The 26931-nt window shown below is 39.9% G+C and overlaps 1 protein-coding gene and 1 long non-coding RNA gene across 10 annotated transcripts in view; one reads left to right on the top strand and one right to left on the bottom strand.

Annotated features, from left to right (window-relative positions):
- The window catches only part of FAR2 (fatty acyl-CoA reductase 2), a 142107-nt gene extending 133412 nt beyond the window's left edge, over positions 1-8695 (top strand). For all 9 annotated transcript variants that reach the window (XM_065672240.1, XM_065672213.1, XM_065672277.1 and 6 more), the window contains 2 exons: positions 1592-1719; positions 3275-8695. In XM_065672240.1, the coding sequence (XP_065528312.1) occupies positions 1592-1719; positions 3275-3437 (291 nt within the window). In that variant the 3' untranslated portion in view covers positions 3438-8695. The remainder of the gene's footprint in view (positions 1-1591; positions 1720-3274) is intronic.
- Positions 82-20376, bottom strand: LOC136010695 (uncharacterized). Its single transcript, XR_010610966.1, has 5 exons — positions 18984-20376; positions 16786-16963; positions 5627-5733; positions 3200-3512; positions 82-1874 (listed from the first exon to the last, which is right to left on the bottom strand). It is a non-coding gene; the product is annotated as an uncharacterized LOC136010695 (long non-coding RNA).
- Between the last annotated feature and the right edge of the window lie 6555 nt (positions 20377-26931).

Below are 26931 nucleotides of genomic sequence, written 5' to 3'. Positions count from 1 at the left end.
AGGTCAATCACTGAAGTCTTTCCAGTTAAGATGGCACTGTGATTGGTGATCTAGATGGAAATGACTTGAAAGATTTTGACATTTTCATCCACATTGGTTTTAATGAGCACTGCACAGGCAAATCTAATTAACACATAGTATCTTACCCTGAACAATATGAAAAAGTTCCTGTTTTATTCAAGTCCCCAGAGAGCAATTAATTTGCAGGATGCCAAGCTCTGTTGTAGTCAAAGGTTTGAAACTATTGACTCCTTAAGAATGGGATTCTAATGGAAAGCCTGAAGGAATAGAGTAACGTTGTAATAAGCTTGAATGCACCTTTGGTCAGTATGTCCTTGCAAAGAGATACGTAGGCATTCACATCAGACTGGTCTCACTCACATAATGAAATTCTTCCATAGACTCCCAGTAGTAGAATGAAGAGTTTTCTTCCCTAGTCTGCAGAGGAAGCACATACAGCAAATTCTGACTTCCAGAGGCAGTGGCACTGCTGTCACTACAGCAGATGTAGAGGGAACCCCAGTGCTATGATAGGAGCTAGTTTTGAGGCAGGTAAATAAAACAATACAGCATCAAGGACTTCATGCAAGCTCAAAAGAGTTTCAGGCTTACTGAGCTGAGAACTTTGTGAGAGGCACCGCATCCACTGTTGCCACGGCTGCACTGTGAGCAGTATTCAAGCTAGAGAGTTTATGGGCAGATCACATGTCTTATACATATTTGACAAAGGCACCAAGATCTACATAGTTGCTAGTACCCCTCTGTTCAAGCTATTGCTGGTCTGATACCAAAGCTCTTGCACCTAAGCCTGGATTGGAATGGGAGTGAAAGGAAGATATTTTTCTGAGTATCTTCCCTTTTAAGACCCTGTAGATAAGAAATGCCATTCACTTCACTCATTCATTAAATAATAATGATGATAATAATAATAGTAAAAAAATCTGCACAAAAACTCTTCCTCTTTACAAAGGCTTTTTTTGCTTTAATGGACAGACAAGCGCCTGAGAGCTTGCCGACATTTTTTCCAGCATAAGCATCTGAAATTAACTGGGGTAATCAGCTCTGCAGTGAGGTATCTTCATGCCAAACACCAGAGTAAACCATTTCTTGGACTTCTGTAGATCTAGCTCCTGAGAATGCAGCACAGCAGAGGCAGAGGCACCTCTTGTTGCAATGTCCAATTTAGTTATTTACACATAATTCTAGTGACACATTAAAAACTGCATGGAGGTTTTCATACAAATCCATTTACCTGAGTGGAATGCCATTTTTCTTCCACGATTTTGTGTGTGTGTGTACAGGTACACGTATTTATGCAAAAATTGCCACCTGAAGGACAAACTTATCTTTATTTTCTGGCAGCTAGCACTAAATTTCTGCTTACTTTGCCCAGATTCCTATCTGGGTAAGACATTAATGGACAGCTGTAAAATATAGTGTGCTGGTACCCATGTCTTCTTGGAAACTTGGTGGCTTTAAGAGCTTCATTCAGAGAGAGGGCCTTGTCAGCAACAGAGGTCAGTGAAGTGCTTAAAGTGAACTTGTTTTGAACTTTGCCATTTAACTTCTGCTCTTTGTTTTTAAATCCCAGTTATACAACTTTGATGTTCGTCAGCTGCACTGGTCAGAATACATTGAAAGCTACTGCCTAGGCGCTAAGAAGTACTTGCTAAATGAGGACATGGCTGGCATTCCAGCAGCAAAGCAGCACTTACGAAAGTAAGTCATACCCAGTGACAAGGACAAGAGCTCCTGGCTACCTTCAGTGGCTTTTGAGGAAAATTATTGTGGTTACATTGCAATAATTATTGTTGAATAACACAGCATAGCTTATTTCTTACATCAGAGGGTTGTCAGGGTTTCATTTTTCCATCCTGTAAGAAAAAGAGGATGACAGTAATGATCAGAGGCTACATACTATGCCTGCACAGCGGATGACCAAGTAACAAAGTTACAGTGCATAAAAGGAATACATGAATTCAGATGATCTTGGTCATTTAGAATTATAATGAAAACCTAAGGGTGCGATTTAGGTTTTCTTAAGCTCCTTGAAGATTTTAGCAATTTAAAGACATTGCATAAAAGCTTCAAGCATTTGTATGATTATAAATTTCATTATAAAACTGAAATTTCTAATTCTTTGGGGGGAATGGGCAAAACTTCTCAAAATCAGTGGTTTATGCTTGTGCATTCAATGCCTGGTGATAGTTTAAGAGAGCCTGAATGAGCAATTTGAGATTGTCCTTCTATTTGAAGATTATGCTCCTCCTGTCTTCTCCGGCCCTTTTACTGAGAAGTCCAGGCAACAGCAGAAGGAGCAGCTCTCTTATCTAAAAGCATGGTTGTTTTCTTCAAGAAAACCATTCTACTGCACTGGAAATGCTAGAAGCATATAACAGTTTGTTGGTGTAGCAAGGAATCCTAAACACATTCTTCATTCATGGGTAATTTTTAAAGGATTTATAAGAACTTCTGTAATAGGCCAGTACCTTGTCCAAACAAGCAGTGAGAAAATCTACCAAAACAGAAAGACTCTTACAAAAATTAAACCAGTCTTTGGACATGAGGTATGAAGCTTTCTTCCCTTGGTCAGACACTGAGAAAGTGAGAACTGAAGAACTGCAGAAACTTTGCATGACAGAAAGAGGACAATATGGTGGACTTGGTAGTGCTGGGGTATCTTATAGGTCTTTTCCAACCTAGTTAAGTCTATGATTAACATCTTAACGATCCAGTAATACCATTTAAATATATGGTGTAAACCACCCTCCTCAAAACTCTAGTTCTGCAGTTACTGCAAAATTGAAGACTGTTTCTGACTATTGAGTAATTTCCCAACATTAAAAACAAGGTTCTGCCCAAGTGGAAGAACCTTATTCATCATCTCCTGAAAAGGCCCTCTAGCCTGCTACCAATCTTGCAAAGTAATAAATAGCCAATATACCAAATCAAAACAGAAAGTATTGGACCTAGACTATCATAAAATAAAAATGCTCATTTCAAACCAGAACAACAGTCATACTGAGAGTACACAGAACACGAGAGACTTGCAATACAGATATTCAACCCATACCAATAACTATTCACTATACTCCAACACCGTCCTTGGCAGGGACATCTTAGGCATGGTGTCTCCACTAAAACAGGAATGGCAAAAAGCCCAAGGGCCACTTGTAAACAGGATTTCTTACAGAATTACCTGTAGCAAATGAAGCAATCAGGTAAGCTCTTTGTTTTTGTCTTCCTCCGTAAGATGCCTCTTTCTCTTTCTCAGGCTGAGGAACATCCGATATGCATTCAACACAACCCTTCTTGTGATCATCTGGCGCATCTTCATTGCAAGGTCACAGATGGCTCGAAACATCTGGTACTTTGTGGTGAGCCTCTGCTACAAGTTCCTTTCCTACTTCAGGGCATCCAGCACCCTCAGGCACTGAAGCCATCCATCAGCAACCAGCCTCTTTCAGAAGGACCCTCCATCTCCTCTTATCAGCAACTATGGGCATCGGGGTCTGAAAGTAGCAGAAAAATCCAATCCCTCCAACATCAGCCTGCGTTTATTGTGCATTTATTGTTCACCTTTTAAATTTCAACTAATGCTTTAATACATGGTGGTCTTTCTTCCATAGGACCAGGCCAATTTTTAAAGCCATAATTGAAGCTTTAGGAACAGGTCAAGCTGGAACCATTCATCTAGAGTCCGATGAGCAGAAGTAAGGATTAACCAAAGTCAGTGTCTTCCCATGTACATGTACTACTTAGGCTATCTTAGTTCCATTTCTTCCTCAGAAGAGGTAAATTTAAAGCATACAGACTTAGAAAGAAAAGGATACCATCAGGGAAGACCCAGCCAAGGAAATTTAACCTGTAAGAGGTCTTCCTAAAGAAGCTATTCCTTCATTCTCATTCAGTGAAATGGTACCTTATTGAAAATCATGATTTTACCTTTTCAGTTTTTTTAAACTTAGAGGGAAACAGATCAGTTCACTAAGTCAGTGACCACACTGAACAGTTTTCAGGTCTTGTCTTACATTGTTACTGAGGACTGATTTCAAGCCATAACTGAATACACACATAAAATCCATGTACCTGTGTTAATGCTACTCACTCACAACCTGCTTTCTTATGGAGAGGTATTTTTTCTCTCTGTGGTTAAGGTTGCCGTCTGTAAAAAATCTCTGCTCTTGCATTTACATTTGCTTGGGACAGTTTTGGGGCTTGAAAAATTGCTATTCTTTACTCTTGAGAATGAAGAGAAGGCTTCTTAAAATATTGAAGAATAATTCAGAAACTCTTTATTGGTTTTGAGGAATAGGTCTGTTTCCCCTTTGGATTTGTCTGCAGAAAACCTTTCTCACTGTGGCTGAAAACCGGACTGATACTGTTCTTCATGCTTTCATTACAGCTAAATCACTTTACAGTTGATCACTTCCCCTGGCGAAAAAGGGTAAAGAAAGACATGTAAATCCCATCAGGCCAGTTCTGCTGCTGCTCCTGTCAGTAGGAATTAAGAAGTCTGAAATCTGATTCCATTGAGGTTAACAGTTGGACTCAATGATCTTAAAGGTCTTTTCCAATCTAACCAATTCTATGACTTCTCTGTAAAAAACAGTCATGCGCTGTGAAGGTAATGCATTTTATCCTACATTGCAGTTTAGAAAGGAAGCCAAGGACTTCCTAATGCTTATGGCTGTTGGAGATACTTGTTTCACCTAGTGAAGTATGAATTCCTGGGGGGAGGAATGAGAGAGAGAGCCTTCTTCGAAGTAGCTGGTGCAACAATGGCCTTAGTGCAACAGCAACAAATTTATCATGCTATCGGCTTTTCAAAGTCAAATCTAATACTGGAATATTTTTTATTCAGATAACACTGAATAAGCACTTTAAGGTTATCAGACTTTTAAGCAGCTAGGTTTTGAAATGATGCAGCATCCAGTTTCTCTAGTCTTGGGTCATGCTAGCTGCTGGAAAAAAGTAATGCTACATCACAAAAAAATGACACAGTTGCTCTTTTGAGAGCTGAGAATAGCAGAGTATTTACAAGGCTGGCATTCTTCAAAAAATTATACTTGTTTTTGGCAGTGAAGGCAAGAACAAGTTATGATGACAGTATATTTATATCCTAGGCCTCCAAGCTAGTTCAAAAGTCTTTCTTGAGGTGCAAGGAATTCATCTTCCCCCGTATGCCCCAGATGTCTAGTTTCAAGCAATTGCCAAAGGATGCCTGCAGCAGAATCTGACCAGAAACATGCTGTCCAGAGTGGCAAGGCTTTGGCACTCCCTAGCAAAGTCCCCTCTGTATGTCACACATTATTTCTGATCTATGCTTAATTAGGTCAAGCACCCAGTTTTGAAAGATGCACGTTTTTTAAGCTTTTGCCTTGAAAATATATGTTGAAAATGAAACCATGCTGGTTGTTGGCTATGTTTTTTGCAACTTCAGAAAGCTGGCAGTATGTGCTGTGCATTGCACATTAGCAAGGTGTCACTGCCTGGGAAACTAGGAGCTATGGGTTTGGGTGCTGGGGACCAGAGAGTTCACATACCGTGCTTCTGCAGCAGTGTACATGGTGAAGGTTATTTGTGTTATAATTTGCTAAGTTGGCTATGCAGGAAGTGTGCCTACCTTGGTGGGGTAAGGCAGGTTGCTGTAGGGATTCCTCTAGAAAGACTGCATTCCCTCAAGTACATAATCAGGTCATCAGCCAGCTTCCAGTCTTCTCATATGAAAGCCTAAAAAACAAAACAAAACTGCAGATTATTCTGAAACAAGCATCCATTAAAAAAACTAGGAAATAATTTTAACTCATATCCTGAAAGTCTTTTTAAGTGCCTGCCTTATGGACAAAGAGAAGCAACAACTAAAGGAATTATAAGTCTTACGCTATGCACATGACAGACAAAAGCTTGAGTCTCACGAAAAAAAGTCAAATACTGCAGACCTGCTACACCTACAACATCTGGTCTACATCAGTCTGTTCTACTATGAGTAAAGTGTCCTGCCTTACCTTTCCCAGTGCTAGTCATGCCACACATTCCTCACATATGCCTGTAGGCATTCACAGTTATTCGCACAGGTTGTATTGTCTGAACAAGTCAGAGATGTATCTTTGCTCACCTGAGTTTATCTGGACCTGTTTTCTGCACATGCAAAAAGATGCTTCCAGTTTCATTCAGAACAATGGTAATACCACATTTTAAAGCTCTAAAGTTAACAGCCACAGCAAAGCTGCTACTCAGCCCTGAAAGAACAGCAGGAACTGCTTGGGATGTTACAGACATATAGCTGTTGCAGATGGTATATGCTCTTCTGGAGACCTTTCATAGCCCACACAGCATTGCCAGCAGCTGGCTCTAGAGCTCTGGCCTTGCCTGAGGGGGATCAAACTGTTAGCTTTTCTTAACAAAGACATAACATGCAGTGAAAGCTGAATCTTTAATCCATTTTCTTGTGGCTTGAGATGTTTCCCAGTGATCAAACCACAAAAACATTTCAGAAAAACCTCAGTGCAGAGACTGATGCATGGAAATGGCCTTTGGGTGCCAGTCATGAGTGTCATCATGGAGAGCTGGACCTGGCATAAGAACTTGTTCTCACCTCAAGCAGTAATTTACCTTTGATGTTTTACGTGTGCTCCTTGGTGTATTTGTATGGGCTCTGAAGAAACCCAAGCCTTGAGGAAAATAAAGAAAACACCGAGTGACAGCCACTTCTTTTCTTCCTTATTCTCTCTTACTCTTTCATGTATACTCACAAGCTTTGACAAAAAAATTACAACTGTATTAAATTAAATCGGAGGTCCTGTGGTGCACAAATTAACACAAACAGGAGTGGATATTACTCATGGCTGAAAGCTAGAGCTTTTAATACCTGTAAGGTTGAAGCAGGACTCAAGGTGGGGGTTCTTTCCCCTACAGAGGTAGCATTGTCAGTGTTAAGGGGAGGAGAGGGAAGCAGGAGCATTCCTGCAGCTTCTGCTCATAGACAGCAGAAGCGTTGCTAGGCACAGAGCATCCAGCTCAACGAGGTAAGGGAGACTCAAGGATTCAGAGAAGTATACGCTGCCAAACTCACAAGACTCTGCCTCCCAAGGAGTATGGGGAAGAGCTCCATCAGCATTTTCTTGTCAGTTTGGTTTCTTGTAATAGAACCTATGAACTAAAAGGCTCCTCCATCCTTCCCCCAGCTACCAGCAGGCAGCGTGGAGAACAATATTGGCAGTCACTCTGCACAGCCACAAAAGAAAATATCTGCCACAGGACAGTATAATGGGATTAATTGTTTGTTCCCTGTGGACTTGCAGTGTATCTACCCCCTTATGGTGTCAGAAGCCTGCAGTGTTGCTTCAGAAATAAGACGGGCCACTGTTGAACCCAATATACTAATGTTTTGTTAATACTATGCATATGTACTAGTCTGTAGGCTATAGCTATGAACTGCTGTGTGAAAGCAATGAAACACTGAATATCAATGAGCAGTGGGCATCAGCTTGCAATTAAGAAGTATCTTTTTTTAAAGTAAACTGCAGTAACAAAAAAACCACCACCAAATCCCTTAAATTAATCTGAATTTAAACTGCCTTTTGACTGACAACCAAAGCTGTTTCTCTCCAGCATGTCTGTTACCAAAAAAACCCTGAAATTTCCCACCTATCCACCCTCTGTCCAAATAACATTGTTAAGAAAATACAATTCTTTCTTGCTAGGAGGCGGGTAACAGACATCCTGGTATATTACACGTTCTTGGTCCATTACCCACCCCCTGAAGAAATGTGTTATTTTCCATTTTCTAAGAAAACATGATTATATGTGCCTGTGTGTATAGTTACATCTTTCAGCACCAATATTCTCATACAGCATACAGAGATGCTAAAAGTAGTGGGGCTCATACTGAAATGCCAGGCTGTGCTTGTTTGGTATGCACTGGTCCAGTTCAGTTTAAGACAAAGTGACTAAAACCTACCCTAGTTTCCAGTGTAAAGGAAACCTAACCTGTAGTACTATTAATCAAATCATCATCATGAATAAGCAACTGGGAAAAGAGGGAGGGGGGCATTCTTTTGTTTGTAAATAAGCTACAGCTTCATAGTCAAAAGCATGCTGTTGCTCTTCCAGCACTGACGTTCTACCACAGAAAGCAAGGATGAACTTTCATAACAATTTGACCCTTTATTCTAGCGCAGAGTAAATAACATACTGTACATTCCCCAGAAGCTAAATGGTGAATATCCCATTACATGGTGCTAAATATTGGTATGAAGGTGGTACAGACTTAACAGATAAGAAGATAACTAAAAAAGCATACTTGGGGAATAATTAAAGATGTACTATCCCACTTTACTGCTTAAAAGTCTACTATGAATTGAGTGGTTTGTTCAGATTAACATGAAACTACTTTAAAAAGTTTCTTGTCCTTACAAAATCTTGGCAGACCCCAGTTTATAGTAAAATACATATTCTCCCACTGTCCAAAGTTTATATGGTTCTATCTGCTATTTCTATTCTCTTGTTAGCTATGAGACAACTTACTGTTATAAATCTTAATTACAGTTTCTAATGTTAAGATGTAATCTTTTGAGCTCTCAAATCAGATAAAAATGGTAAAGTCACAAATTATGAGAACCTCAGCCATAAAATTGTTAATATGATGTTTATGTTATTTTAAACATTTAATAAAACAAGTATTTTAAAACTATGGTCAATGTGCATCGCTTAAGTTGCTAAAGGAGATGTGTCGTGGTTTAAACTCAGCCAGCAACCCAGAACCATGCAGCTGCTTGCTCACTACTCCCCCTTCCTCCCCCCACTCCCAGAGGGATAGGGAGGAGAATCGAAATAATGTAACTCCCACGGGTTGAGATAAGAGCAGTCCAGTAACTAAGGTATAACACAAATCACTGCTGCTACCACCAATGATAATAATGATAAGGGAAATAACAAGGGAAGAGAATAAAACCATTCACCACCCGCCAACCGATACCCAGCCCAACCCAATCAGCGATCTAGCCCTTCTGGGTAACTGCCCCCAGTTCATATACTGGGCATGATGTGCTGTGGTATGGAATACCTCTTTGGCTAGTTTGGGTCAGGTGTCCTGTCTCTGCTTCCTCCCAGCTTCTCCTCCTTTCTGGCAGAGCATGAGACTGCGAAAGTCCTTGGTCAGAGTAAACATTACTGAGCAGCAACTAAAAGCATCGGTGTTATCAGTGCTGTTCCCAGGCTGAAAGTCAAAAACACAGCAATGCACCAGCCACTAAGAAGGAGAAAAATGACTGCTACTGCTGCACCCAGGACAAGGTGCTTACTTGCCGGCCACTGCAGTTCAGCACAGACAGTATGTGCACCACAATTGTACCACATCTGTAGGACAGCCGCCAGTGTCCCGTTTCGTGGAACGGCAGCCCCATCTACAGGCAGCTGCCAGCACAGGGACCAGCCAGGCAAGGGGTGGGGACACGAGGAGAGAGAAACCCCAAAGTTTAAAAGCAATGACTCGTGAGACTTTAACCCAGATACATAAGATCTGGAAGGGTCCATCTTATACGCGTCCTCCAGAAAGTGATAGGGACAGGTTTTCAGCAAGGCCAAATTGGTTATAATCCTAACAACTTCCTGAGCAACATATTATGTCCACATGATAATACCACCCCAAAATTCTTAGTTTTGCAAGGTAAGGATTTTAATTTACACTTGGTCTTAACACCATAATGCTCTTAAAGTCCAGAGACATATGGTACGGTTCTATTTCAAAACCCCACCATATAGCAAGAAAAGTTTAAGGATGTTACTGCATTGGCAACTGAGGGAGGTGGGAGTAACAATGGTTTAGATGCCTTTCTAAAAAGTGTAAACAATAATAGTTCAGGCTGTTGGGTAAGCTCTTAATCTAGCAGTTCTCGGGCTTGCCAGGAACATTCTGACTCTATGACAAATACTTCACTGCACTTTAAATGATGCCTGTAAGGCCATTTGGAAGCAGTGGCACAGTAAGATAATGAAATCACTTTGACAAATAACAAGAAAGTTGGTTGTTTATTTTACAAGCAGAACAGTTCTTGCCCTTTCCAGTTCTGGGGAATATAAATAAATAAATAAAGTCTTTATTGCTGAAATAAAATCTTCAGTTTGGAACTTCAAGAGTCAATAATCTCCAGCAGGCCAAAAAAAACCCACTATCTCAAGGTCTGAATTCAGGCACTCCATCAGTGTATTTGTAAACAGAGAGAATGTCACATCCCTTAGAAGTCTCCACTGTCAGATATTCAGAAGGGGAAGTTTCTATTTTAACATTAAAGCTTAAGTCTAATAAATGTTTCCAGCCATCTGCATTGGAAGAGCCTGAAATCAAACCATCCCCAGTCTCTTGGCTGCTGCAGCAATTCTGTTTTCAAATGCCTATGCACAGCAGAGCCTGTCATGAGTCCACTCACATCTCCACTAGCTGGTCTGCTGGATCTTGGCTCATTCCCTAACACTTCACGAAGATTCATGCTAAACAGATTATCTGGGCTTCTTCCAGTGCTCAGCAGGAGCACAGCAGGATCAGACACACTGAATGCTGAGCACAAACTGGAATTGGTCTGTGTTTCTTATTTCCATTTTAATTCTAATCACTGCAAAACCTTGCAATAACCTCATTTTCAGAAACTTAAAATCTTATAAACATGTATATATTCCTAGATACATGTGTAGAATACGTATATTAAACATATGTCTCAAGACAGGACTTGTCAAAATATTTAGCATTCATGTATCTATGGATGAACATACGAGTGCACGTAGACAGACACACACACAATTTTGGAAGGCAGGGAAAGAGGGCAGATCTAACCTGTGAAGGGCCAAATCCTCACATAGCTTGGTTTCTGGGAGAGAAACGGAGTTTTAGTATTGATTGCCATTACAATTAGGTGTAACAGGAGGGGAACAACGTGCAAGCATGCTGTAAATAGTGGCACACTATAAGGTGCCAATGGGTGTAATGGGAAACTAATTTTACAGAAAGCATAGCCAGAGCTGCCTTAATTTCAGTACAAAGGTAAGATATGCCTTACGTAATTTTTAAAGTCACGCATACTCGGTGACCAAAACTTTTGTCCCCCAGACGTTATTTTGACTGGTAGAAGTTTAAATTACTTTAAAAAATGCCTGCTGTTAAGTTCCAAGGGGGCTACAAGGACCAACACTTGGAGATAGCAGATGAGGATGGACTGGAATTTTGCAGTTTCTGTCCACTGCTATTCAAGAAGAAGCATTTCACTGCCATAAAACTAAAAAAATACTTACAAATTTCTTAGTTTTCAAAATAATTGTTTACCAAAAAACACACTACAAAACATTTTGCACCAGGCCTTATTGATAAAAATGTTCTCGTCAAGAATCAGAAATCATTTTACTAACTCCTTTCCAAAAATCATATCTGTTGTAGAAAGCTTTTCATCTTGGACTCATTTCACCAAATCACAAGTATATTTTCCTTTAAATTTCTCCAAAAGGATTTGGTTTTGTTTTTAATTGAAAAATTTAAGACATATACCTTGATAAAAGGAAAACAAGAAACAACCAGACCAACTCTGAAAAAGGGGAATGAAGGTTGAGGTGGTATTAAGCAACTATGACTAATTCTGGGTGAGAAGTGTTTCTTCCTGCCATGTAAACAACCATGCAAGTAGCCTGTTACTCATCATCAGTTGGCCAGTTTCTCCTAAACACTATGGTAGAACTGGCCTTGTGGAACGTACAGCACGCAGAGTGCTGTCAAATACAAGATAGCAACTTCAACAACACAGGGTAAATAGACATAAAAGCACTTGTGTATGTGTGTGTATACATCTATGTATGTGTGCATGCCTGTCATATATCTATGTATATCTTTAGATATAGATAAGTGTGGGTGCCACAGATTCCGCAGGTCTAATCCATTGCTGCAGGCAGGGGAGCTTGACTCACACCACCACTAGAGCCAAATCCGCACCCTATGTTTCTCAAAGGCACCTCTTTGCCAAGACATCTGTTTTGTCTGTTCTGTTGTCCCCAACCACAACAGTATTTCTGATACCCCAACATCACATTTTTCACCTTCTAGAAGTCACGCAGCCCCAAATTTCCTCTATCCTCATAATCTGTTCTCTTTTCACACCCCACACACCCCTCCCAAAACACTTTGATTATAAATCCTTTATGATAAAAACATGATTAGAGATGAGGAAGAGAGAGAGAAAGGTCCAGAGAGGCCCTGGCACGCCTGTGGTCCAATATTAGGAGGAAACTGACTCGTCACAGCTTTATTGTAAGAAGAAAGAAGGCTGATCTTGACGTTTCTCCATCCCCAGAATGTCCACTTGATGGTCCACAGCTGTTTGATATAGGCTAAAGCACAGGTAGGGAGGTAAGGAGAGAAGGAAGCGCAAAGCTGCCCCAGTTTGCACTGAAGGACTCCAGATAAAAGGAGTGGCTTCGTCTCAAACTTTGCACAAGCTTCCTGCTACTGCTATGGCCACCACAACTTTATTCCAGTCTCACCCAACAGCATTTACCATGAAGAACAAAATCTGACCCCTGCTGTTCAGATTAGATAGAAATAGATTTCATTCTTCAAGTTAATGGCACCCTTAGTGGTATTGATTTTATAATTATGCTCTTCCATCAGAATAGCATTTTGGCAGTCTTGCTCCAGGCTTTGTAAGATTTCTACTACACATCCTAATCCAATAAGAAAAGAGAAGGATGCTGAGGGCTTTTTGTTTGTTGGTTTCTGGGTCTTATTTGGGTTTAGAGAACAAACAGAGGATAAGCCATTCAGCCCTAATAGTTTTTAAAACTAAGGATGGAGACCACACCTCATTATGTTGATGTTCTGTAAAACAAAAACAGGTAATGTTTAGTAATCATCTTCTACTTCCTTGCAATAGAGCAGAAGTTAACAAGAGAAAAAGCGATATCAGGAGCCTTTCCTTAATGAAAACTGTTTAAAATCCTGAAACTCAGGGCATACAAAGACACTGTTTTCATTCTGTTAGCAAATCTTACCTTAAAATATGATTTTCCACTTTGTTAATGTAAATGTGATCTTTAGGGAGAAAAAAAAATTATTTTCCATTAAGATGCATCAATGAATTAAAGCCATCAGCAAGAAAGTGCAAATTCATTCTAAAGAACAAAGACTTAAAGGTCAACCTGCAGACTTCAATATTTAAAGCTTTTCTTCTGAAATTCTGATAACAGAGTATTATCAAGCCAAATAATCAATTAAATAAGCTAGGGAAATTGTATTACTATTCATTTGCTAACAGAAGCAAAAGAGGGAGGTGGAAAATGATTTAATGTAGGACAACCAATCCTTAGCTGATAGACTGTCGCTTATATGACAGCATAAGCACCATGTCTCAAGGGGAAGGGATCCCAGCCAATCTCCCTCAACTAAGGACAACTAGAATTTATTGTTGTTCATTAAGAACAGACCCCACAGGTCCCAGTTCATAACTGCCTGAATCAGGATTATCTGACCATGAAAAATGTTGTGGCAGAGTGATGAAGTAGATTTCTGGACTCCAGCATTCATGCTCTACCTCTCAAATGGCATTCCAAAGCAAAGAAAGTTGAATTAACCCATATCCCATTCAGAGCCATGAAGCAGGCACACCCTTACCTACTTCTCTCGCCATAAGTGACCTGATCATGCAAATTCCTTTAACTCCTTGCAGTGCTATCTCACAGGTGACTTGCTCCTTCTAGGGAAACAGGACACACTATGCTGCTAATCACATGAGCTTCACCCAGCCCCAGATGTAAAAGCCACATTGAAAGTAGACGTCAAAGATCTGCATAGTGTAGAACAATCATAGATGAAGATCCACTGACAGGAACTGCAGGCACAGGGGTACGAGTGACAGTGTACCTGCACAGAGATCAGCCTGAACATAACTTGATCCAAGGCCAGGGAAGAAAGTGACTTTTAAAATCATGGCCCAACAAAATGCACACTTCCCCAATGTTCTCTGAACAGGGTATGCAGAGAGCTTTTCAGAAGGCTTTCAAAAGAAATTCCCACCTCAGTGAGTAGCAACTTAAATGCCGTATTTCTGATTCACTTCTCTGCAAGCTCCTCTCCAACTGAGCTGTTTGGGTTCATAACCACTCCTGAGACCATAATCCCTGGAGAACCACTGGCTTAGGTATTTGGGGAAAGCTGCTGCCAAAGTGCCAGATAATTATTGGACTAAGTGTATATAAACTAGTTAGAGAAATCAGGGCTGGTGAAAACGCCAGCAAAAAGGTTTGTAGGAAGAGGTTGTACCTGTATTTAGATCAGTAAATGTAAATACAGAACAGGCAAGATTTGAAGAACACAAGGCAAATGTTTTGCTAATTATAATGCTGCTCCCTTCCCACTGTCATTTGTCACTGTTTCTGACAGTATTTGCTGTACAAAACACTGAAAAGGCCCCAGAGAATGGGCAAGTTACACCAGTCTCTCTGCCAGTTACATCTTGTTGAGAAAGTAATAGAAAGCTACACCATAGCACAATCTTGCTGAGATAAGAAGGTGTATTTAAGTGTATGTTATGCCTTCCCATTGCCTCAGGCCTTCAAAAATGAAGAAGACCTTTTGGAACTTGAGGAACTAAAGAAAAACTAGAGTTTGTAATTGTAGAGTAATAAACGTTTGGCTACTTCAAAGTGTGAATGACTCAACACTGACTATGTTTATGCAACACTGATTTTAAGGGGAAATCTTTCCTTGAGTTAGTATTGTATTGTTAGTCCTGTCTTCATAATCCATGATTACTGATCATTTTAGCACATTTCATTATTCCCCTCCCAACAGAGGCTGATGTGACAGCTGGTCTGGGAAAAGAGAAATATCAGTTGCCTATGGAGGCCTCTAGAAAGTCTGCTACCACACTTAACATCTATGAGGAAACAGCTGATAAATAAGGGGCTGCCAGATACGATATGCCAAGAAAAATACTAAGATAAAGTCAGAGAGGGGAAATTCAGACTAATAAGGTAAACTAGCTTGAAAAAGCAAATGGGGCTGAAGTCAGGGATCTGACACTCTGCAGGCCAGGACAACTATTACACCAAAGCAGGGCCAAATACAATAAGTTAGAAAGTAAAAGAAATAAACAAATTTTTTATCTTGCTCTAGTGAAAGAAAGCAGATATACACAACCATACTACTTATGACTTACAGTTCCATTTATTATTAAACTCAAGTAACACAGATTGACTCCACGTGCCAGTTTACAACCCCAGCTGGACAACAGACCTTTTATTAGCTGTGACACTTATGAGCAAGGTGTCATAAATAAAACTTTTAAAGTTCTGGGTTTTGCAACAGTAAGAAACAGCTAATTTGGGAAGCCACCCCTAGCGAACCTCCATAGGTACAGTTTATCTGCCTCATTGTCACACTGCCATGTTTCACATGAACCATCCTGAGTGTGGCAGCCGGGTAAGTGCAGTTCTGCTCCCACACAGGTTAATTAAGAAAGCACAGTCTCCATGGGAGACAGGGCCACCCGGCTGTGTGATTCTGGCTATACCACCTAGTTCTAAAAGAGCCCTCAGCCCCACTGGCAGTAAATCCTAGGCTTGTCTTGGCAGAGCACTAACCCAAATATAATTCTTTCAAATGAAAGCCAACTCATTTATAAGCAAGTCAGAGCACAGGACAATTTGAAGCGTTGTGCATCATTGTGTCTCAAACACATCTGAACAGCTCCTCACAGAACTACGGGGGACCTGGACGCATTTCTCTGTCCAAGCTGGCCAAATAAAGGAAGGGAAACCAGAACAAACCCTTTAGGCCCAGATACCTTTACATTCTGCAGTGCCACAGAGAGGGACAAGAAGAGACCTCCTCCAAACCCCTTGCTCTACTCCTGGAGCCTATCCCTCCAGCCCTTACCATCTTCAATTTCTTAGGGCCTTAGAAACCCAGATACCTGCCTCAGCAGCAGAAATTAGGAACCTCCGGGGAGCTGTGCAGGACAAACACCCCTTTTTGTGACCCTCGCTCCACATTACCAAACTGTAGTCTGGGAAGCAGGCAGGACTGCACTTCCCAAACACGATGGTGACCCAGTACTAAAGTACTCAAAGTAAGAGCGCTTTGTGAGAGTAACTTTGCATAGATATTCCTGCATCCTCTAGTGGGGAGCTTCTTAGACAAACCTCACAAAGCCAATTTTGGGACCCAGCAGACATTCACATGTATAACTAGCTAGGCAGCAGCTCTAAAGCAAATTATATCTATTTGTATCTAGCCTGACAACTCAGTCAAATAGCTGCTTCTGGGCAGTGTGAGCCACACATTCGAGTATGCTGTCTTGAACAGAATGTTGTAATCTTGCATCAGTTTTGTATTTGCTGAGATTTTGATTCATATTTTTAATTAGATTACCATGGAGAAAGACATTAGAGGCTTAAAGTTTCTCCTTTGCTGTGAGGGGAAAATCTGTGTTTTGTAAACATGTCAAATGCTTATACAGTGAAATTAACAAACCCTGATGAAACTGAGTTCTGTGATACCACCTGATCTGCAAATGGATTTATGCTCGGTTTATCTACCATCCCACTTATCTTCACAATAAAGCTTGTGGGGTGACAATATGTTGAAAATAAGATGAAAGCTAAGCACAGCAGTTCAGTTCAGGTTACCCTGAGACACCAAATACTGTAATCACCTTTCCAGGGTTTTCTTTCTCTCCTTCCACCACACTCACTTTCCAGCTTGGTCACATACTCTCTCCCCTGTGAGCCACTGCAAGGCCTCCTTACCTCGGCTCCCCTCCTGAAGCTGTGCAACTTATTATTTCCACCTCAGAAGCCAGCCTGAGCATCTCTGTATTGAATTATCTCTGAGGTCTTCAGGGCATTCTTCCAAATTCATCAAGGTAATTTCAAATTTTAATCATATCCTCTCACATTTCAGCTCTCACTGCCAGCCTGATGCCATCTACAAAATTGAAAAGCACACATTGTACGCCAACATTTAGATTATAAACTCAACTCCCAGGGAATGCCAAACCCTCTAATTTCCCCATACTGCTCCTTTTGTCCCTTATCCCCTGCCCTTTCATCTCATGTCCTTCACGGGGAAGCTTGTGTTCAACTGCTGCTGATTAGGAGTTGGAAGAGATGATCTCCAGAGGTCCTTTGCAATCGTAACAGTTCTGTGACAGCCAATGCTACAGGCCAGGCACAAACCCTTACTCTCTTCCACATGAGCTGACATCACCCTGCAAAGCCACTCATGGGTGCAAGCAGCCCCACCACCACTGCTGCAGCTGCATCACTCCCCAGTCATCACCACACCACATTGCACCTTGCCTCCCCCCAGGCCCTCCTGACACAATTTCTTTTTGAGAAGGTTTTAACTTCAGGTTTTAGCAGGAAAAATCCTTTAATCAAAACTCCAGCCTTCAGATTTTAACACAAGCTTCCCATTTTCTAAAATGTACTCATAATGCATAACCAGGGGTAGCTAACCCTCCCCTTCAAATCAAAATACTGCATTTCCAACCATTTACATTTGTACTAGGCATCTTTGGTCTTGTTTATATCATTTGGGTAAGTAAAAGAGAGAAAAACATTTTTGACACAGTCCTCCTACTTTATCACCTTATTCTATATTATTCCCTTTCTTTTTGTGAACCAGCACCTCTCTTACACGTGTAATAATTGATATAAAGTAATACAGCAGTACAATGTTTGAGGGAACAAAACGCCTTCTCATCAGAGAGCGTGAAAACCAATATATCACACTGTGTTTAGTTCCTTACCAGATGGGTCCTGCTCATCAGAAGGTCTGAGAACTTCTCTGATGTTACACTGACTGCAGTCTTACCTGCTCTGAAATACTGTTGTAGAGACAAAGTATAACTGAACCCCGAGCTAGGATTTCTAGCCTGTGATAAAAACTATCAAAGACTAAAGGCTCTGAGAGAATGCTTATCAATAAGGCAATGAATTTTGCTTAAATCTGTTTGATCTAAATCAATTTACATTGCTTCTGGCTTACCACTGGGGCAAGAAGAATACAAGCAAATTAATAAAAGAAAAGGAAAAGGAGAAAAAACACCCAAGCTGCAACAAGTTTAGCTCTAGTTTGGTAGCCTAATACTATAACCAGTATGAAACAATAAATAGCTACTGAAAATTCAGGTCCAACATGCAAATGAGCAGAACTGTAGAAACATCACCCAAACATTTAACAGATACAGTGTAATACCATTAGCTACAGCAAGCCATTCCATCAGAAATAACTGATAAGGAGCTGATGCCTAAAAATCAAACCATTATAAAGGGAATTCTTACAGTTCTGTAAGTTTAGATTGGTTTAGAAAAAAAGGAAAAGTGAGAGAGAACAAGATGAAGTGAACAAAGTGAGGGCATTTTCCTGATTCATGACCAAGGAATCCCTTCGTCACCAAGCTTCTGAAAAGCTTCAGTGAGTAACAGCAAAAGCTGGAGGGGAGATGTGAGCTTAGATGCTTGATAAAAGACAATCCCAGCAGTGGGTAATAAAAGCAACAGCTACTTCTTTCATATTTATTTTTGATCTTTGGCATTAAGATGAGTCTAATACATCTATAAAGACTTTTTATATATATATATTTTTTCCCCAGCTTCATTTGCATAATTACCGACTCAAAATAAAGAACATGAAAGAAAGCAAAAGAATTGACTAGATCTAATATACATTAAACTAAAACTAGCTTCTATTTGTATTTCTTCTAATCAAGACATTCTTTACCCTTAGAAAGCAATATAAAATCAGCCAATGAGCAATACAAAATAGCAAATACATTTTGGTATGTAAAGCAAGACGGCCTGCTGCTGTTGAGTTGTTTTTCAGGATTTGTTTTATTATAGCAATTGGCATTTTATTTGGAAGTGCAATGTTCTGTGATAAATATGGAACTGGAGCATTGAAAAGTTTTACTAAACTAGACACATATATCAGTTTTACTTACTTCTCAGCAACAAAAACGGGCATGAACCCTCTGACTCTGCGCGCACTGGCAATCTTCCATGATCATGTAACAACCAAGATAGTTACACCAAAAAAAATGCAGGAACATAAGTTAGAGGTTAGGATACTCACTACCCACACCTTTTTTACACCAGTTCCACTGAAAATATCAGAGAAAAGTTTTAGATCCGATGGTAAATTCAGAGAGACAGAAATAGCATTCCCATGGAAAGACGGGTAAGATTTTCCTAAGCAGGCTTTGAGACATACAAATATTGCAAGATTCAGTCATCAATGCCACTAGCAAAAAATGAGCGAACAATATATTCTTAGGAGATGGAATCTGCAAAGTAACATGACTTTACAGACTATTATGGCTTAGACAGTCTTCAAACCCCAGACAGCATGGAACCACACATTCAAAACTGACGGAGGATGCTACAACCATATGTCATTATCCTGCCAGTATAGCCCTAACCAGGTGCATGAAACTTGCCCTGGCTCAATGGCACGACTCTGGAGAACCAGGCATTAAATCTCATCTTGTATGGATATTTTGCCATCAGAATCGCACCATCCATCTGTACAATTAAGTTATGCACCTTTACGAATGTCTGCATATGTGTCATCATAAAATGAAACATTAATTGCAAATTTACCCCTAGACAACAGTGGAACTCACTTCAGCATACTGATCTTGGCAACATAAACCTCTTCTATTTTTTTTATATGGCACAACTGCAAGATCTTTGTGCATTAATTCCCTTCTATAATATCATTTAGCCTGCAGCATTCCAAATTAAAAGACCAAAATTTCTTAGCAACAATTATCTGTTCTAACCCCACATTTCTCTGGTAAAATTTACAGAAATTGTAAGTCACCACTATAAAAATATCAAAGTCATATGCCTTGCATCCCTTTTCTTACACAGAGAATTTTCTATGCAATAGATCCTTACATTTGTAACTTTTCCTGCCTTAAATGTCCATGTATACATAGTTTCAGCATTATTTTTCATTAATTTCATTTATGTGCCTAGTCCTTTAAAACTCACATTTAATCCATTTTATATATAGGAAAATCGGTTCCCTCACTGAGAACAAAACTTAATTTTGTTACAACATGAAGAATATTTACCTGTGTCTCCTAGAAAAGAGAATCAGTTGAATGATTTATGCATGAAGCCCACAATTTCTCATACAGCTAAATAAGAGGGAATAATCCTTAAAGCCGTAGCAAAGCTATAAGCGAGTATTCTTTACCTGGCCACTAATTCTACTCATTCACTGACATAAATTCAGAACCATAGACAGATATTTGAGGAACAACTTAGAGGAGAAAAACAAAACAAACATACACAAAAGTATTCCAAAGAACTAAGTTTTAAACCGTATTACTTAGATACGTTAATAATGAACTAGAAAAGTCAAAATAATGTAATAAAAGTACTGCATTTAAAAACAGAGATATTGTTTAATGTTATAAAGAAACGGGGGGGGGGGTGTGTGGAAATCTGCCTGAACATATACATTCTTCTAAGATGGTAAGAAATAGCAGCAGACAGCCAGTCAGCTGGGATTAAACCTTGCCCATACGCAAGTGAAGTGAAGGTGCAAGGAAAGCATTGTCTTTTGTTACCTGCAGGTGGAAACCTCAGTAAGAAAATGCAGCCCACTGCCAGAACACAGCTCCAGGGCAAAGGCCATCTTTTATTCTCTAATCACTAATAAAAAGCTGAACGATTATGAATTGATTACAGCAAATATGGTGAATGTACATAATTCGTCATCCTCCCCTCAGGCAGGAAATATGCAATGTTTTAATTGTTCTTAAAACATGCTGTCATCTCTTGATCTGCTGCTTCTACTCCACATCTACCAGACTGATAAAGCACCTTAGAAGCCACTGATGGAGTTAAGCAATGCTGAGGACCACCCTATGTCATGATTTATTTTAATGACTGAATTAATCCCAAAGAAAGGCACTGTAATGACATTTCAAGAATGACTTCACTTTACAGGACCTCCTGTCAACTGATCTCAATGAGAGGTGGGATGGGATAGGATTTCACTCCTAAAGAAGACTGCGCCATTATGACACCAGAAGAGATTCACAAGAAAAGCAAGGGAGGGAAGCAAGAATAATGGAGGCATTGCTCACAGCATGATGGTTCAGAGCTTCAGATACAGCAGTGAGGAGACTGTGTTATTACTTATTCATTCTTTTCAGTAACTGCTTAATGGGTTTCCTACAGAGTTAAGGCATTTTCCAAAAGAGGCATTTGCTGAGTAGGGATGTCAGATTGGCAGCTGCATGTCTAAATTTCAGCACAGCTAAAAATCACCCACTTCAGGCTCTGCAGTGACCTGTCAAGACATCAGACTTGACTGGAAGCAGAGGAACTGAATTTCCAGGTCTCCTCCTCAACTATGCATGCCACAGAGACTACTTAGTACCTGCTTGTGATCACAGCAACCTGTGCGGAGGGTAAACCCTCTATAACAATCTCTTCTGGCTGTCCTCATACATGAAAGTGTGGCTACTGCTGCCATTTTCTGTTGCCAGTGGTTCAGCAATGGGTCTAGGTTTTCTGTGCAGAGTACTCAGCAAATTTTGACTTGAAGGTGGTCTTAGTAATTGGCTTCCTCCACCAGATAGTAAATGCTGGTCAGCCCAAGTCTCTTAGATAGCCATTCTGAATAACCAGCTACATTCTCCAGCTGAGCTTGCACAATTGCTGTGTAGCAGAGACCAAACACCTACATCTTCTTCTCCTCCTTCAGAAATGCTTATGATGAATGGAAGGTGACAAAGGGGAATGGGAACACTTTCATGCTTTTCTGTGTTCTGGTTATCTGCATGACATCCAACTTGCCCACAGAGTAGAGAGGGATCAGTCTTGTTTATAACTGGCAAGCACTTCATGGTAGGGAAACAGCTTGGAAATAAAACGGATCAGATTGTGAACCCGGCTCTGCTCTAAGAAAGTTAACAGAGACCACAGTCTAGGGTGTTGAACCTAGATGCACAGTGTGACTGTCCAGAAAATCAGCTGGAATATTATGATCATTAACCTAAGAAGCGCCTCACTGAGGAGACTTTTCTTACATACCATTGCTTCTCTCAGCTTCTTGGTTACCAGAGAAATGAGAAGAGCAAATGTTTATCTTGTCCACCACCTGGAAGATTTTAACATATCATATGCCTTAAGAAGGAGTCCCATATAGCTTAGGACTCACCTCAATTTCCTGACTTCAGCACACAGCCATTTAACGGTGTTGAGAAAGAAATACACCTGTTGTAGCATTATGGTATTCTTGCTAGTCACTATCATATTGTATTGTCCACAAAGCAGCTGCAAGAAAGAACTTATTGGAACCAGTCAGGTTTACAGGGCAGACAAGCATGATGTAGATAAATTATATCAAACAACTACATCAAAACCTGTCATTCCCTTCACTGGATTTAAGTCTCTGTGCTAACATCTCTCCATTGCTCCTGAGACTACATGCCAATACTGCCACCGTCTCATGAAAAGAAATATGCATGGTAACAAGCTATAATGCCACTTCCAGAAAAAAACTACTTTAAAAACTGTGTGCATTTGTTTAATTTTAGGTCCTTGAAACGCCTCCTCGTCTACATTTGGCGTGTTTTAATAAAGAGCGCCATCTGTGTGCTTTCATGCAAATGACAGTGAAAAGAGGACGAACAAACTTAACCTGCAGATGAGGTAACAAGAAAACAGAGAACAGGACTGGATCCACCAGATGTCCACATAAAGAAACAGGAGAACTGTGAAAATCAAGAATTTTCCCTATGACTTATGAGAAGTGAGACAAAAAAAATGAGTGAAGAGTTCCCAGACAACATGCACTGCCACAGGGCACAAAAGGCAAATCAAAAGTGCATTCCCCACTTCTGCTCAACAAGAACCCAAGAGACACAATGGGAACTTGACATCCACCACCCCTTTGCCTCCATGCTGAGCACACATTTTTGGGGCCAGGCCACACATGCACACACATATTCTGGTGTGTGAGAGCCTGAGTGAATTAAATCCATGCAAGAATTAATGTGAACAAGCAAAAGCAAGTTGCTTAGAGAGCTCATTAAAAAAAAGTAAAACAACAAAACCAACAGAAAAGTACCTTCCCATAAAGTCTCACACTGAGTTACGCTCTTTCCTACATTAGCTGTCATCTATACAGCAAATGGATAACATGGCTAAGGAAAACTATGGAATAGGAAAATGTCATGTTGTCTTTCCCTGTGGTAGAAAAGAAAATTTTTGTGGTAGAAAATTTTCCCCTATGGTAGAAAAGAGGCAGCAGCTGACACAGAGAATGATTGGTAAGTATTAGTGATAGAGAGAACTACTGAGGGTAAGGAATACAGGAGATCATTCTCACAAAATGAGTTGAGCAAGAGCCCTCTTATAATCCCAGTAATATTCAGAGACATTCACTTGCTCAGCAGAAAAGGGGATTACTATAAAAAGCAAACATATAAAATGATCTTTCAAACTTTATAGTGACAGGACGTTCAAAGAGCACAAACAGTGAAAGGCAGTCAAATCGATTATTTTTTTAAAAGCTATTTTTTCTGCAGATTGCAGCCAAGTAATCAGTTAAACCCATGTACACTTAATGCATCTACACTTTAATGGCAGAATTCTCACCGACTTCAGCAGTGAATGGGTTATGTTTCTGTGCTATACAAAATACATATCCACCAAAACAAGGGCTGCTTGCCACCGACATCCTACTGCAAAGGAGAAATGAGTGAATTGAATCAAGTCCTTGATGTGACAGTCCTTTATGCCTTCCAGAATCTTAAATCTGGCATGAATTATTTGCTCTATGAGAAGGCTTATCTGGTAATTGTGATGGGTTTCTTCCCCTCCCACTCCCCCTTTTCTCTTTTAATTTTCTTCTTTTTAAGAGCTGTGTATAGCTGGTGGGAAGGACCTTTTCAAAAATGTTTTCTGTGAACCAGATTTAAATTACCATAGTCACAAAGAATGTGAATAATGCCAATGGAATAGTCAATAATCATAATTCTAAAAACCTAGCTGATTTTTAAATATAAATCTGTATTTATTACTGAAGAAATGAAGGCATTACTTGGCTTGTAGAATTATAGAAATGTACTGATAGTATTTCAAATTTTGATTTTGATCCAATGTCTAAATTAGAGATAATGCTGCCTTATATAGTCATGATTACACACTGAACTCCTTAGCCTCAAGTGCTTTATTTTTTTTAACAAGATGACATTCTTCTTCTGTGGAAGTATTAGTTCTGCCAAGGTGAGGGGCTTTGTGTCACTGTGTGCAAAAAGTGATCAATCTATAAAATGGTGATTCTAATTCTTTAAATCTTAAAGGACTTAAAAATGTCTGACTTTAAAAACAAAATAATTTATGAAGTGAGGTGGGAAGGTGAAGCATGACACGTTTCCAAAAATTGGAATTTCCTTATTCAAAATTCTAGACCTTGGAAATTCAAACCAATCTCAACATTTATACTTCTGAACCAGTGATCTGAACATTGAGAAAAGCCAAATTAAAAAGGGCAAGGAAATGAATCATGATGGGCTGTTTTCCCATAGCTTTTCCCTACCAAACAGCAGCTGGACTACTTTTGGTTTTCTCCAAAGCATTTTGAAAGCATTTAAGAACAGGGGGACAGAAAGCAGCCTTCTGAGAAGTTAGTTTGTCCAGTTCAGGATGGTAAAAGGAGGATATATTTTGCAAAGAGCAGGCAAGAACACCCGGGGCTTGACAGCTCAGAGCTGGGCAGCTGCAGAAGCAGCACAGTTACTAACAAGTTGGTATTCATCTGTCCATCTGTGGTAATACACGTTTTAAAAGTTAGATTTGACAGTTCTGTATTTTCTAGTCTTGCTATATTTTGCATTTATATGTCAGACTTCATACACATTTGTGAACACATCAGGCAATGCTGGCATCAGCCATTATTATATAAACAGTCTATTTTAATCTAAAAATAACCAGAGATGATTATGTTGCCTTGCTTTGGTGGATTTTAATGAAAGGCAAAATAGAAGAGAATTCAAATATGTTTAGTAGAAATAGTTATTTCACTGCCTGTTTTCCTTCTTTTTTAAGATCTTTTTATTTGTACTTGCAGATCTTGTGCAAAACAAACTGAGAAAGGTATCTGCGAAAGGAAAACTTGCCACTGAAAAGACTGTGTATTATTAAAGTGTTCCCTATAAAACAGATAAAAGGAAAATATACATGTTGTTATGAATGTTCTTTGTATGTATATGTATACACACACAAGACATGGTGTAAATGCCTGACTATATACAGTAACATGGTGTAAATGCCTGAGGAACATATTTAAAGATGCTGTCATTTGAATACTTGGCTGCATGATAATGAATATACAAATAAGGATACGTGAAAATAGAGCAGGTGTAGCACACACAAGTATTTTCATACAGAGAAATAACACAGGAAGCATTTAAAACACAAACGCATCTAAAGAATCCAATGCACATTACAGAAAGATGGAAAGGAAATAATGATTACTAAGCTACTAGAGCATGGGAAGTTTTTGTACCTTCATGTGACATCGCGGAAGTTGGCTACTAGATGCTGTATTTGTTAAATGGACAGTTTATGTTGTCTCTAAGTGTTTGTTGTGGTTTAAACCGAGCCACACAGCTCGTCCACTCACTCCCCACCCCTTTTCTCCCTCTTTCTTTCCTCCCCCCTGCCCCTCCCTGCTCCCGGAGGGATAGGGGGGTTGAACTCGTTTGGCGGTGGTATTGTATTCTCTTCTTTTGTTATTTTCTCTTATTATCATTGGTGGTAGCAGTAGTGATTTGTGTTATACCTTAGTTACCGGGCTGTTCTTATCTCAACCCATGGGCGTTACATTCTCTCGATTCTCCTCCCCATCCCTCTGGGAGCGGGGAGAGGGGGGGAGAGAAAAGAAAGAGGGAGAAAAGCGGGGGGGGGGGGAGGGAGGGAGTGGATGAGCTGCGTGGCTCGGTTTAAACCACGACAGTGTTGTACTGTAAAATTACCTATGTGGTGGTTTTTTTTACTTTTTCATTTTCAAGGCGTATGAAATCAGCTGCATTTCCCTCACCACAAGATTGTAGTGTTTGTCTTTCTGAAGCCTACACTATAGCTATTATAGAGTTTGAGAGATATTTGCAAATATGCCTAAACCAACAGAGAAGGAGAACAATGAAGTAAGGATGCGTTATTTCCAGAAATCAATTATTTGCAGGCTTAGAGAATGACAGTAAGATGCCAAGGCAAGTAAATCTTTAGCTAACAGGCAGTGGGAACATTAGCAGTTTCTTAAATGACAGTAAGCGCACAAATATGTGCTATCTTAAACTAGAGGAAGGACAAAAGGTGAAGAGAGTAAATCTGACAAACCACAAATTTCCCCACCGGTCTGCAGTCACACAGGGGAACCACACAGGAGGCGACAAGTAGGTCAGATTACATAAAATAATGTGAAAAAACTAAAAGGCAACTGCAAGTACAGCCAAGCAACAAAAGGTAATGTAAATGGAAAGCAGAATAGTGTGAAAGCATTCTGTATTATTGATGGGAAGTCAAAGACTATAAGAAGAGCTGACTGTTCAGTAAGCTGGGGGTAGCATCAACAAAGGAAATCAAGATGTGTGTCTTTCCTAGAAAGAACTGCAGAGATGACATAATTAACACAATATCAACAACAAAAGGGTAAGAACTCAGGTTAGAGCAGGTAGATAAGAGATTACAGAGCACTTAGGTTAGATTTTTTTAATGTCACCCATATACTTGAGCAAGCTGAAGCAGGCTGGTAGATGTCATGGATTGCTCAGGACGGATGGCAGGATTGTAAAAGACAGACTGCAGGAAATACAAAAAGAGCCTGGGAACTATTTTTAGTGAGCCTGACTTCAGTACAAG

The sequence above is a fragment of the Lathamus discolor genome, chromosome 1 (genome assembly GCF_037157495.1).
Source record: "Lathamus discolor isolate bLatDis1 chromosome 1, bLatDis1.hap1, whole genome shotgun sequence".
Classification (NCBI taxonomy): domain Eukaryota; kingdom Metazoa; phylum Chordata; class Aves; order Psittaciformes; family Psittacidae; genus Lathamus; species Lathamus discolor.
This window is presented reverse-complemented; position numbering and strand designations above follow the sequence as displayed.